The 14,112-nt window shown below is 49.1% G+C and overlaps 1 protein-coding gene across 4 annotated transcripts in view; it reads left to right on the top strand.

Annotated features, from left to right (window-relative positions):
• Positions 1-143: 143 nt before the first annotated feature.
• Positions 144-14,112, top strand: part of PABPC1L (poly(A) binding protein cytoplasmic 1 like) — a 31,917-nt gene continuing 17,948 nt past the window's right edge. For 3 of the 4 annotated variants that reach the window (XM_037982737.2, XM_073006319.1, XM_008016326.3), the window contains exons 1-6: positions 144-1,605; positions 4,176-4,369; positions 8,292-8,407; positions 10,446-10,585; positions 10,723-10,817; positions 13,447-13,584. In XM_037982737.2, the coding sequence (XP_037838665.2) occupies positions 1,413-1,605; positions 4,176-4,369; positions 8,292-8,407; positions 10,446-10,585; positions 10,723-10,817; positions 13,447-13,584 (876 nt within the window). In that variant the 5' untranslated portion in view covers positions 144-1,412. The remainder of the gene's footprint in view (positions 1,606-4,175; positions 4,370-8,291; positions 8,408-10,445; positions 10,586-10,722; positions 10,818-13,446; positions 13,585-14,112) is intronic. The other variant, XR_012089299.1, reaches the window with a different exon arrangement.

Below are 14,112 nucleotides of genomic sequence, written 5' to 3'. Positions count from 1 at the left end.
TTCCACCCGTTACTTGGTATCTCTCTACCTTCCACACCAAACCATGCATGTATTGGGTCCTCTTTAGTGACTTCTAAGATTTCGTATGGACAGTTACCTTGCATTGTATTCAAGCCCCCCATCCCTTCCCCATTTTTTAACCCTGAGATACAACCAAGCCAGTGAAATATGTAACCTATGGTTGCATAAGGCTTGGTCATCACCAAGCTGGCGTCTCACCTGTCCTCATAATGTATGGTGGCCTGCAGAGCTGGTTCCTCACGGGATTTGCCCCTTCTGGAAACATCCACACTACCACAAGGAGAGAAAAATATCAGGATAGAGAGGTCTTTTTTTAGCCCAAGATTAGAATTAGTGCTTCCTTGCCACTCTGAGGCTGGACAGCCAGATGGGCACCTTCTGTCCCTAGTTTGGGAGCTGTTCCACCTGTTGAAGCCACACTCAACCAAAGGTTAGTGGGGGCGTACCTGCATTGTTGGATCAGTGAGACCAGGAAAGTCCTATCAGAGGAAAAGTGAAGTATTGGTGTTCAATGGAGTAGTTGACTTGTTTTTAATGTCCCTATACCACAGATAGAGTGACGCTGCAAGCTCAAATCGACAGTCTTGCTGTTTAGGTCTTGCTCTGATATTAGGTCCCAACTGTCCGCATTTAGGCTGAGCCACAAGTAACTCAGTGAACCTCCCTGGTAAAATGGATGTGTAATGGCTTAGCAGAGGGACAGGGAATATCCCAGGAAGGGGTCTTGGTAATATGAGCCAGTACCAAGAAAGGCCTTAGTGGTCTCCAGTTCTCACCTCTCAAAGCCATTTCCGTCCTTGGTGAGAAACGGTGGGACTGGATCAGAGTCTTTGGAGGAAGACATCTTCAATGGAGCAGGATAAAATTCTCTACACAAGCTTTGAAACAGTGGCCTGTTTGGAATTAACGCAAAAAGCGCGGTCTGGGTCTCCCTTCATTCTTGTCAGGAGGGAGCCATTCCCATTTTACAGAGAAGGGAAACGGGTTCAGAAAGACGATGACCTATTCCGGGGTTAGAACCCAATCCCCTGCGTCCTTTCCTCGGCCCAGTCCCGGTCCTTTTAAAACGGGGGGTTTTGAGAGCTCCATTCAAGTGCGCGCAGCCCTGCTCAAGTCCAGGTTGAAGGCTTATCCCGCCTCCCAGGGCGGGGTCAGAGGTGTCCCCACCTGTAGCTTTTAGATCCCCAAGTGCTCGCAGGTGGGGTGCGGGCCCAGGAGGGATCCCGGGGAGGGGCGTCCGAGCGCGCCCACGATTGGTGCGCAGGGACCCGGGGGCGGTAAAGGGAAGGGGCTGGCCCGCGCCCGGCAAGGAGGGCTCACGCCCGCGTGAGCGCGGGGCCCCTGGGTGACCCGGCTCCTGCTTGCCCCGCAGCCCCGGCCCCCTGCCCACCATGAACGCCAGCGGCTCCGGCTACCCGCTCGCCTCGCTCTACGTGGGCGATCTGCACCCCGACGTGACGGAGGCCATGCTCTATGAGAAGTTCTCTCCCGCCGGCCCCATCCTGTCAATCCGCGTGTGCCGCGATGTGGCCACCCGGCGCTCGCTGGGCTACGCCTACATCAACTTCCAGCAGCCCGCGGACGGTGAGCCCCGGGAATGGGGCATGGGGCGGGAGGGGACGGACCGATGGACAGGCAGGCGGACAGACAGAAGCCGGAACTGGGCCCCTTGCGCTTTAATCTTACACTTTGCAGCCGGGGAAACTGAGGCTCAAAGATAACAAGGCGTTGGCAGAGGCCTGGCCCCTGAGACGGGAATTGGTAATTAGTGTGGCTTACTGCTATTCCTCTGCAGAGGAGAGAGATTAGGGCCGAGTGAAAACAGATACAGGCTTTGAGGGGTCAGGCGGACCAGAGATAGAAGCCCAGCAGCTGTGTGACTCTGGGCAAGTTACTCGACCATTCTGAGCTTCAGATGCCTGTCTGGAAATTGGGGGTCCTAGCCGCCTTATAGAGTGCTTGTGAGGATGAGAGATTCAAAGCACCTGGTGAGGAAGATGCCCAAGGCGACACAGCTGGTGAGCGGGGAGGCAGGAGAGCCCAGCCTTGGGCTCAGGCCTTTCCCAGCGCTAGGTGAGATCCGCACTGGGCGCCTCTACCTGCACGGGCTCTGAAAAACCGCTGCCTCCAGGCCGCAAGGCCGCTTTCTCAGAGCTGGTAGCATTGATTAGAGCTCGTCCTTTGCACTTCTGTTGAGAGTGGAGGGACGAAGATAAGAGCACCGGGTTTCAAGGGCGTTCTGCCACTAGGGTGTGAGCTTGGGCAAGGCTTCACCCTCCGCACCTTTTCATTTGCAAAATGGGGCTAAGGCTTATTCTCCGATAGCATAAAGAATGGAGAACTGGTGTCTATGACGTTATCTCTTGTATCACTTGTTACCTCGTAAACGCTCTTAAGTGATAACCTTAAAAAAAATATATATATAAGGCCGGGCGCGGTGGCTCACGCCTGTAATCCCAGCACTTTGGGAGGCCGAGGAGGGCAGATCACTTGAGGTCAGGAGTTTGAGATCAGCCTGGCCAAGAGAGCGACACCCTGTCTCTACTAAAAATACAAAAAATAGCTGGGCATGACGGCTGGCGCCAGTAGTCCCAACTGCTGAGGAGGCTGAGGCATGAGAATCGCTTGAATCCGGGAGCAAGAGGTTGCAGTGAGCCGAGACCGCGCCATTGCACTCCAGCCTGGGCGACAGAGCGAGACTCCATCTCAAAAACAACAACAACAACAACAAAATAGTGCCTTTAACACTCTGACCTAAGACTCCAGAATCCCAAAAAATGCCTGCCCCAGTGGAGTCCACTAGAAGGATCCCTTGCGCCAGGCCGCCTGGGTGGACCAGGCCCTTCCCCGAGTGGGTGATTTGCTGGGGAAGGGGTTGTTCCGCGGGGCCTGTTCCCCGCCCCTTATTGAGCTGGATTCCTGGACACCTTTCTCTTTGCTCTGCTTTGCACCACCTCCTGCCTCTTCCTGTCTTCCTCCCTTCCTCCAAGCCCTGTGAATGAAGTGGGACTTGATTTTTTTGCCCCACCTCATAGATGGAAACCTCGCTGCAGAGAGAAGGATTTTGTCCCCGTGTATTTATGATAAGACTAGGTGGAGAAGCCGGGCTTCCTGAAACTTGCTCCACTGTGTTCCCCACAGCCCCTCTCCAGGTCTCTGCGCTAGTAGACTCCCTGAAACAGGTCACATGTATCACCGGGAGGGATACAGGCTGCAGCAGTGGCCGGAGGCTGGGCATTGGCTGCTGTTTTGAGACAGACATGATGTTGTGTCAGGTACAAAGTTACAAACAAGGCACCTTGAATATCTTCTTTATTTTTCAGTCCCTCCAACAACCTGGTAGTGGGTAATATCTCCCTTTATTAGGAAAAGTAGGTAATAGTATCATCATTCCCCCTTTACAGGTGAGGAGCAGGCTCAGAGAGGTCATGTTCACTTTCCCCAGAACCTGACTGCTTGAGAGGAAACCTCAGCTCTGCCCTGCAGCACCTCTGAGTTTTAATTTCCTCAAAGTGCTGCCACCCCTTGTCATATGGACATTCTTTTATTTTTTTTTTTTAGATGGCGTCTTGCTCTTTCGCCCAGACTGGAGTACAGTGGTGCGATCTCGGCTCACTGCAAGCTCCCCCTCCTGGGTTCATGCCATTCCCCTGCCTCAGCCTCCCGAGTAGCTGGGACTACACATCCCCGCCACCACGCCCGGCTAATATTTTGTATTTTTTCAGTAGAGACGGGGTTTTACCATTTTACCGTGTTAGCCAGGAAGATCTCCATCTTCTGCCCTCGTGATCCACCCACCTCATGTGGACATTCTTATCCACTCAGTGTACTTTAGAAGCCAGAATAGACCTGACACGGCCACAGACCTTTCCTGTTTCTTAGTCTCAGTTTTCCCATCTGTAAAATGGGGGCAGGAGTCCATGCTCATGTGGCTACAGGGAGTTGAATGAGATCATAACTGGAAGGTGGGGAGAGCACCATACACACTTAATTCTCAGCTTATCTTTCTTGAGCCTTCAGGCTTTTATCTCAGGTGGGACCCAGACAATGACTTTCTCTTTTTTTGACTCCCAGTTAAGCACCCGGAGGGGTGGGCGATCAAGGCAAGAAAATTCCCTTAACTTGCTCATTTCTCTCCTCTTCCTTCTGTCCAGCGGAGCGGGCACTGGACACAATGAACTTTGAAATGCTCAAAGGCCAGCCTATTCGCATCATGTGGTCCCAGCGAGACCCAGGACTTCGCAAGTCAGGTGTGGGCAACATCTTCATCAAGAACCTGGAGGACTCCATTGACAACAAAGCTTTATATGATACCTTCTCCACCTTTGGGAACATCCTCTCCTGCAAGGTAGAGGATGAAGGGTGTACATCTTTGGGTGGATCAGTGTCAACTACCTGCCTGGTTGAGGGATGACAAGCAACACCTCACTTTATAGTTTACAAGGTCCTTTCAGTCAAGTTTCAGGAACAGCAAGCACCTGAATGGTAGCCGTTCTTTCAGTTTCATCTTCCATGAATGATTAGACATTACTTGTGTATCAGTCAGCTCTCGCTGGGTAACAACCCTCAAATTTAGTGGCTATCAACAACAATCATTTATTTAGCTCGTAATTCCACAGTTGGCAATGGGCAAAGTTCAGCTGGGCAGTTCTTCTGGTCTTGACTGGGTTCCCTCCTATGCCCACTGAAAGCTGAGTGGGAGCTCTCACTGGGTATATGAGGGAGTGGCTGGCTGTCGGCTGAAACATCTCAGCTTTCCTCCCTATTGGCTTTTGTCCTCCAGCAGGCTAGTCCAGGCTATTCTCATGGCAATGGCAGGGGCTCAGAAAACAAGAGTGGAAGCACACCAGGCCTCTTGAGAACTGAATGCAGAACTGAAACCATCACTTCCACTACATTTTTTTTTTTAATTGAGATGCAGTCTCATTCTGTTGCCCAGGCTGGAGTACAGTGGCGCGATCTCAGCTTACTGCAACTTCCTGAGTTCAAGCCTGCTGAGTTCAAACGATTCTCCTGCCTCAGCCTCCTGAGTAGCTGGGATTACAGGTGTGAGCCACCATGCCTGGCTAATTTTTGTATTTTTAGTGGAGACAGGGTGGGTTTCACCATGTTGGCCAGCCTGGTCTCGAACTCCTGACCTCCCAAAGTACTGAGGTTACAGCCATGAGCCACCGCACCTGGCCACTTTCACTACATTCTATTGACCAAAGTGAGTCACAAGACCAACCCACATTCAAAGTGAGAGGGGAGTAGAAATTATAGGATGAAGGGTGTGGCTACAGGAAGGCCGTTAATTGGGGTCATCACGGCAATCAAGTGATTAAATCTTGTTTTTAAGATTCTCTTACATTAGATGTAAGTTCCATCAGTGATCTTGTTCTTAGTCATTATTGTATCCCAATACTTAGAATAAGATGTGACACATATTAGGTGCTCAATAAATATCTGTTGAGCCAATGGATGTATATCATTTGAGAAGGATTCTGATTATTTCTCTGACTTTCTATATGAAGATGTTGAGGATCAGCGGCCATATAGCAGGTCAGTATGTCTGGAACAGAGGACTTAAACCTGGGTGTTCTGCCTCTAGATTTTATGAGGATGGTTGATCGATTACCTTGTAGCCTTTGGAGCGTCTGGTATTCTATGGAGGATGGGGATAGTTTTTGTAGCCTATGTGTTAGAACTTTCATCAAGTGCTACTGTGTGCCAAGCATAATCCTTAAGTTCTCAATAAGGGCCCTCAAATTCTTGGTCAATAGGAGGCTATCCCTGTGGCTCAGAGGAGCAGGTAGACTTCAGGAGATGTAGCAATGCACTAAGGGTTATCTGTGACAAAGAGACGGGGCCATTTCCTGTCTTTGAGGATCAAAGGAAGAAACAGACTCTTCACTTGTGTATTAAGTTCTTCACAATAATAATGGCAGATTTATCACGTACTTTCTGTGTGTTAGGTTTTCTGCATACATGTATACTCCTTTTAAAAGGGTACCTGGCACACTGCAGCTTCTCAGTGATAACTATAATAATCAAAGAATTAATTCTGTTGGCTGATCCTGGACAAGTCATTTATTCTCATTTTCCCTCTGGGGCTCAGGGGTTAAGAGGTGCTTGGAAGGATTCTCGTGGCATAGATAACAAGGGAGGTATGTAATGCCCTTAGCAGGTTCTTGACCCACAGTGGGGACCCAGTCAATGTGATTAAATCCGAATGACCGATCTGAGGCTTGAGTTGAAAGTGGAAGAACCCCGTTTCAGTATGAGAGGTGGAGGGGTATGTGCAAGGCATGGGTTTGGAAGCAAGACTTGTTGTGCAGGACCCATTGGGGAGCCTCAAATGCCAAGTTGATATAGTTCTGTGGATAGAAGCTACTAGAGACTGAAGAAATGTGGTCAGAATCACTTTTTAGAAAGAGCATCCCAGTGGTAGTGTGGAAGCTAGGCTGGGAGGCAGTGCTTGTTATCCAGGCAGAAAATGCCACTAGCTGAGCTGAGCCTGTAGCCACAGGGATGAGTGGAGCCACAGTCACCTTGAAGTGGGGGTTAGTGGTCTTTCTGTGAGTTCAACAAGAGGGATGGGGACTACATGAACTAGAAGGTCTTTCCCCGTTCTCAAGTTCTGTCCTGTTGACCTGAGTTAGGAGGGTTACAGAATGGGAATAGGATGTTGTGCATCTTTAAAAAAAAAAAAAAAAGATGAGGCCAGGTGTGGTGGCTCAAGCTTGTAATCCCAGCGCTTTGGGAGGCCAAGGTGGGTGGATCCCCTGAGGTCAGGAGTCCGGGACCAGCCTAGCCAACATGGTGAAACTCCATCTCTAAAAATAAAAAACATTAGCCAGGCATGGTGGCATGTACCTGTAATCTCAGCTATTCGGGAGGCTGAGGCAGGAGAATCGCTTGAACCTGGAAGGCGGGGGTTGCGGTGAGCCAAGGTTGTGCCATTGCACTCCAGCCTGGGCAACAAGAGTGAAACTCCTTCTCAAAAAAAAGAAAAATTGAAATGAGTTTGTTGTTGCAGTAATTCATGAATTGGCAAAGTTTAAACAATGTGGAAGGGAAGAAAGTGAAAAAGAAGACTCCATTTCTTTCAGCCCTACTCCCCAAAAGTAGTATTAATACATTTTATGTGTCTTTTTCAAAATTTCCAATGTGTAGATGCCTACTTTAGCCTGAATGGATTTTTTTTTTTTTTTTTTTTTTTTTTTTTTTTTTTTTTTTGAGGCGGAGTCTTGCTCTGTCACCCAGGCTGGAGTGCAGTGGCACTATCTCGGCTCACTGCAAGCTCCGCCTCCTGGGTTCACGCCATTCTCCTGCCTCAGCCTCCCGAGTAGCTGGGACTACAGGCGCCTGCCACCACGCCCGGCTAATTTTTTTGTATTTTTAGTAGAGATGGGGTTTCACCATGTTAGCCAGGATGGTCTCGATCTCCTGAGCTCGTGATCCACCCATCTCGGCCTCCCAAAGTGCTGGGATTACAGGCTTGAGCCACCGCGCCCGGCCGATTTTTTTTTTTTTTTAAACAAGACTGTCAGCCATGTAACCAACCACATTCTCTTCAACTCTGCACGTGCAGTATACTGGTGTGAATGTACCATCAAGGCCCCCCCTTGATGAATACCCAGGTTGTTTCTAGTTTCTTGATAGAAACACGGATGCAGATATGAGGGTTTGACCCTAACCCTTTTGCCCATTGCCTTAGGAAGACAATCAAAAGCCGGTATGCAGTATAGATGAAACCTGTGTTCATTGTGAGGGCGCTCTCCCTCTTAAATCTGTTTTTTCTTTTCTCTTTTTATTTTTTTTGACACAGAGTCTCACTCTGTCACCCAGGATGGAGTGCAGTGGTGCGACATCAGCTCACTGCAACCTCCGCCTCCTGGGTTCAAGCAATTCCCCTGCCTCAGCCTCCTGAGTAGCTGGGATTACAGGCACCCGCCACCACATCCGGCTAATTTTGTGTATTTTTAATAGAGACAGGGTTTCACCATGTTGTCCAGGCTGGTCTCCAACTCCTGACCTCAAGTGATATGCCCGCCTCGGCCTCCCAAAGTGCCGGGATTACAGGCGTGAGCCACCACACCCGGCCTTCCTTAATCCGTTAACTTGAGTGGTGGCACTCTCTGAGCTTCCGTATCCCATCCCTAACATGCAGGATTGCCTTTTCCATGCACACAGCAGGCATGCAGAGACTGGTCATGATCACCTTTGCCATTCCTTTCTACCTGAACCCTCTGTCAGTACTCTTCCTGTCCTTCCTCCCTGTGGCCCAGGTGGAGTGTGACGAGCATGGCTCCCGGGGTTTTGGCTTTGTCCACTTTGAGACCCACGAGGCCGCGCAGCAGGCCATCAACACCATGAACGGGATGCTGCTGAATGACCGCAAAGTGTGAGTGGCTGGGCCCGAGGGAGGGTGGAGGCTACAGGGACAGAAGCATGGCACCACTGACTTGGAATCGATGCTACCCTCGAGTTGCTAATGGGCACCAGGCACTTGAGTGGCAGGCAGCCTTCCTAGAAGTGCAACCTCAGAGCAGCTGCTCACCCTCTTAAGGGACTCTTTCCTGACATAAAGATGGAGCTGATAATCTGCATTAGAGGATTGTTCTGAGTGGTAAAGGAAGTGGTGATTTTAAAATTCTAGAGGGACTGGCTAATGGTCATATCATCAATGGACTCAGTGTTTTCATCTGTTTTCCAGCCTTCTCAGTATGGGGTGTATGTGTGTGTGACAGGGTCTTGCTAGGTAGCCCAGGCTAGATACACATGGCACAAACACAGCTCACTGCAGCCTTGACCTCCTTGGCTCAAGTAATCCTCCTGTCTCAGCCTCCTTTGTAGCTGGGACCACAGGTGACCACATGCCACCACACCTGGCTAATTTTTTTATTGTTTATTATTTTGTAGAGATGGGGTCTCACTTTTTTACCCAGGCTGGTCTTGAACTCTTGGGTTCAAGTGATCCTCCTGCCTCAGCCTCCTAAAGTGTTAAAGTGCTGAGATTACAGGCACGAGCTACCACGCCTGGCTTTTTCTTTAAACCTTTTGTGTTGTTTCATGAGATTTTGGCGGAAAGAAAAGTAGGCATATGCTTAGCTTGCTCTCATCCTACCATTAACTTTGATATCATCCCCACTACACAGATGGGAAAACTGAGAGGCAGATGCTGGAGAGAATCTGCCTCTGGCTGTTCCCTGCCCAGAATTTTTATTTTGCTCATCTGAGGGGCCAGCCCCCATGGTCAGGCCCATGGAGAGAAGGTGGCTTTGAGCTGGGGGATGCACTGAGAGTTATTTTGTCCAGGGTTACTCGGGGCAGGGTCCAGTCAACCTGTCAAACAAATCTCAGTGGGCTTTCCCAGTGCTCAGAAGAATACTCTTGTTAGCTCCAATTTACTCAAGTTTACCTTTGCCACTCAGTTTTCTTCAAATTGTGGTGCCTGGTACAACTTTGTGCTAAACGTGCTAAAAATACCATCAGATTTTATTTTCATTTTTAAAATCTGGGATACTTTCCTAGATGTGTTCACATGAACTAGGAAATGATCTTTTAAAATTAATCTTGTGACTGGGTGCGGTGGCTCACACCTGTAATCCCAGCACTTTGGGAGGCCAAGGAGGGCGAATCACCTGAAGTCAGGAGTTCAAGACTAGCCTGGAAAACACGGTAAAACTCCATCTCTACCCAAAATACAAAAATTAGCCATGTGTGGTGGCACATGCCTGTAATCCCAGCTACTCGGGAGGCTGAGTGAGGCAGGCAAATCGCTTGAACCCGGGAGGTGGAGCTTGCAGTGACCTGAGATCGCACCACTGCACTCCAGCCTGGGTGATAGAGTGAAACTCAGTGTCAAAAACATAATAAGTAAAAATAAAATTAATCTTGTATTTAAGTGATTTTAATCAATGCCCCCCATAGCAACACTAGCATTAACTGCGTCTAATTCACTTACCCTTGCTTCCCCAGTACACCCAATACATGTCAATAAGCCAAGCCCTATGATGAGAATTTGAGTCCCAATTTTCCAGCAATGAGCTCTGAGGCTCAGAGAGGTTAAGTAACTTGCCCAGGATCACACAGCTAGGCAACTGCAGAGTGAGGATTCAAGCCCTTGTCTGTTTGACTCCCAGGCTCATTCTTCTGTGCTCTCAGCTGCCTGATATATAGTAGTAGTTACGTGTGCGTTTGTCATAAGAATGAAATCTTCTTAACCTTCTGCTGGGGACAAGTTCTGGAATATAATATAATATCTTGGCTGTTGGAGGTAGCCAGGCCTTGGGGATATTCTAAGGAGTTTTGTCCTACCCAGTTTCCTGATGAGGGATATGTAAGCCTAGAGAAGGGCAGCAGTTAAGCGGGAGTTGGCATGGGGGTGGCTGATGACTGGTAGCTGTCCACAGCCATCAGCCACTGTGGTGTGTCCACAGCTTTGTGGGCCACTTCAAGTCTCGACGGGAGCGGGAGGCGGAGCTGGGGGCGCGGGCCCTGGAGTTCACCAATATCTACGTGAAGAACCTCCCGGTGGATGTGGACGAGCAAGGCCTGCAGGACCTCTTCTCCCAGTTTGGTGGGTGTGTCCCCAAGGGAGTGGGGGTATCACTGTTTTTCCTCTTCCCCTCCAAAGTTTGGTAGTGGGGAGGGGCCCTCCTGGGGTCTCCTGAGGACTTCCCAGACTCCCCTTTGAGCCAGGTTGGTCCTTTACAGGGAAGATGTTGAGTGTGAAGGTGATGAGGGACAACAGCGGTCACTCGCGGTGCTTTGGCTTTGTCAACTTTGAGAAGCATGAGGAAGCCCAGAAGGTAGGAGCCTCCCCATGGCTCTGTTCTGCGGCAGGGGGACTGAGCTGGGACTAAGAAGAGGGTCCCAGTTGCCTGTGGAGGGGATGAAAGTCCCTCCCCGGCCTAAGCCAAGAGAGTGGGAGAGTCCTACAAGCAGGCAGAGCCCTTCCTTCCTGTGGTGCAAACGCCAAGGGCTTCTTTCTTCTTTGGTGACTTCTAGCCCTGAGGTTTGCAGAACTGAATATTTAGGTAGGGATGCAAAAGTCATGATTATATAAAAATATTTACTTGTGAACTGACCACTTAAATCAGTTTCCACCAGGTGTGGTGGTGTGCACCTGTAATCTCGGCCTACATGGGAGGCTGAAGCAGGAGGATCCCTTGAGCCCAGTGGTTTGAGTCCAGCTTGGGCAGCATAGCAAGACCCTGTCTCTAATTTTTAAAAAACTGTCCAGATGTGATGGCTCATGCTTGTAATCCTAGCACTTGGGGAGGCTGGGTGGGAAGACTGTTTGAGTTCAGGAGTTCGAGACCAGCTGGGCAAAAATAGCGAAACGCCATCTTCACACACAAAAAGGCTCTCACAGTTAGCAAAGAGGATTATTTTGTGCCATGAAATACAACTCAAAGTAAGGATGTTGACGATGCTGTCATGCCATTATGAAAGAATTATGCTTGCTGCTTGGTTCAAATGATCCATGTGTAGTTGCAGTTAGAACCTAATTTTTTTAAGTTCTTTTTTAAATGTAGTTTTAGGTTCAGAGCAATGTTTAGTGGAAGGTACGGAAGTCTTCTGTATACCCCATGGCCCCACACATGAACAGCCTCTGCCATTATCAATGTCCTGCTCCCAAGGGTTACATCTGTTACGAGTGATTAACTTACTTTGACACGTCATTAACACACAGTCCCAAGTTTACATTAGGATTTACTTTTGGTGTAGAGTCTAGGGGTTTGGACAAATGCATGATGACATGTGTCCACTATTACGGTATCATGCAGAGTACTTTCAGTGCCTTAAACATCCCCTGTGCTCCATCTCTTCATTCCTTCATGCCCCTTAACCCCTGGCAACCGATGATCTTTTTACTGGCTCCGTAGTTTTGCCTTTTCTGGAACAGAGAGTATGTAACTTAGATTGGCTTCTTTCACTTAGTAATACACATTTAAAATATGGGAATATATAAATATTTACATTTTATTTTATTTTATTTTTATTTATTTATTTTTGAGATGGAGTCTCACTCTGTCACCCAGGATGGAATGCAGTGACATGATCTTGGCTCACTCCAACCTCTGCCTCCTGGATTCGGGTGATTCTCCCGCCTCAACCTCCCGAGTAGCTGGGACTACAGGCGCCTGCCACTATGCCAGGCTAATTTTTGTATTTTTAGTAGAGAAGGGGTTTCACCATGTTGGTCAGGCTGGTATTGAACTCCTGACCTCAAGTGATCCACCTGCCTTGGCCTCCCAAAGTGCTGGGATTACAGGCGTGAGCCACCGTGTCTGGCCATATTTACATTTTAAATATGGGAAACTTTGCAAATCTCAATTTTATTTTTATTTTTATTTTATTAAGACAGAGTCGGCCAGGCATAATGGCTCATGCCTGTAATCGCAGCACTTTGGGAGGCCAAGTTGGGTGGATCACGAGGTCAGGAGATCGAGACCATCCTGGCTAACACAGTGAAACTCTGTCTCTACTAAAAATACAACAAATTAGCCAGGCACAGTGGCGGGCACCTATAGTCCCAGCTACTCCGGAGGCTGAGGCAGGAGAATGGTGTGAGCCTGGGAGGTGGCGCTTGCAGTGAGCCGAGATCGTGCCACTGTACTCTAACCTGAGTGACCAAGCGAAACTGTCTCAAAAAAAGAAAAGAAAAAAAAGACAGAGTCTCACTCTATCGCCCAGGCTGTAGTGCAGTGGCGCGATCTCAGCTCGCTGCAACCTCCGCCTCCCAGTTTCAAGGGATTCTCCCTCCTCAGCCTCCTAAGTAGCTGAGATTACAGGCACCCGCCACCATCCCTGGCTAATTTTTGTATTTTTAGTAGAGATGGGGTTTCACCAATTTGGCCAGGCTGGTTTCAAACTCCTGACCTCAAGTGATCCAGCCACCTTGGCCTCCCAAAGTGCTGTGATTACCAGGTGTGAGCCACTGTGTCTTGCCATCAATTTTGTTTTTTAAAATACAGCCCCAGTTCGATTTTTTTTTTTTTTTTTTGAGACGGAGTTTCACTCTTGTTGCTCAGGCTGGAGAGCAATGGTGTGATCTCGGCTCACCACAACCTCTGCCTCCCAGGTTCAAGCGATTCTCCTACCTCAGCCTCCTGAGTACCTAGGATTACAGGCATGTGCCACCATGCCTGGCTAATTTTGTATTTTTAGTAGAGATGGGATTTCTCTGTGTTGGTCAGGCTGGTCTTGAAATCCTGACCTCAGGTGATCCATTCCCCTCGGCCTCCCAAAGTGCTGGAATTACAGGCGTGAGCCAAAGTGGGTATACTTAAATGGCCTTTGTCCTGGTACTGATTATTCTCAGCTAGTGTGGCCAGTCCGGTTTGCAGGTGGCCTCTCTAGATCCAGAAGATGAACCTGGGCCAGGGCCACATCTGAGTGGTTACCAAGCATGTTCCCTCCTCCCCTCCCCAGGCTGTGGTGCATATGAATGGGAAGGAGGTGAGCGGGCGGCTGCTGTATGCGGGCCGGGCCCAAAAGCGCGTGGAGCGGCAGAATGAACTGAAGCGCAGGTTTGAGCAGATGAAGCAGGACCGGCTGAGGCGTTACCAGGTGAGGTCAGGCTTCCTGGTGGCAGCCACTTCTGTGTGAAAGCAGCTGTGTGTCGGGGGCCCTGAGTGGTGACTGTTTCTTCTAGTCATCCTACTTCTGGGCATTTGGCTTAAGGCAGGAATCGAACGAGCATGGGATGGTCCCCACTGCCTGATTTGTAACAGTGAGAAACTGGGCACAGCCCAACCATGATAGGGGTTAGTAGGGGTGCTGGGGACCTTTTGGTTAGAATAATCCTTCATGTGGGACTGGTTAGCGTCCAACCCGGCCCACTCAATCCCAGTTGCATCCTCTAGTCTCAGACAACCAAAGTACCCCGCATATTGCCAAATGCCGCTAGAGGAAATCCTACTCCTGGTTGAGAATAATCAGGCCAAATACGTTACAGCCAAAAGTTGGATTGTTGGACAGCCTTTGGATTATATAGAGTTAATAATTAAAGTGAATATTGTAGATCAGTGCAATTTAAAACTTCATTGGGAAGTGAAACCCTCAAAGATTTTTTTTTTTTTTTTTTTTTTTTGAGAC

The sequence above is a fragment of the Chlorocebus sabaeus genome, chromosome 2 (assembly GCF_047675955.1).
Source record: "Chlorocebus sabaeus isolate Y175 chromosome 2, mChlSab1.0.hap1, whole genome shotgun sequence".
NCBI lineage: Eukaryota > Metazoa > Chordata > Mammalia > Primates > Cercopithecidae > Chlorocebus > Chlorocebus sabaeus.
Note: the sequence above shows the minus strand (reverse complement) of the source record. Positions and strands in the feature narration are given on the sequence as shown.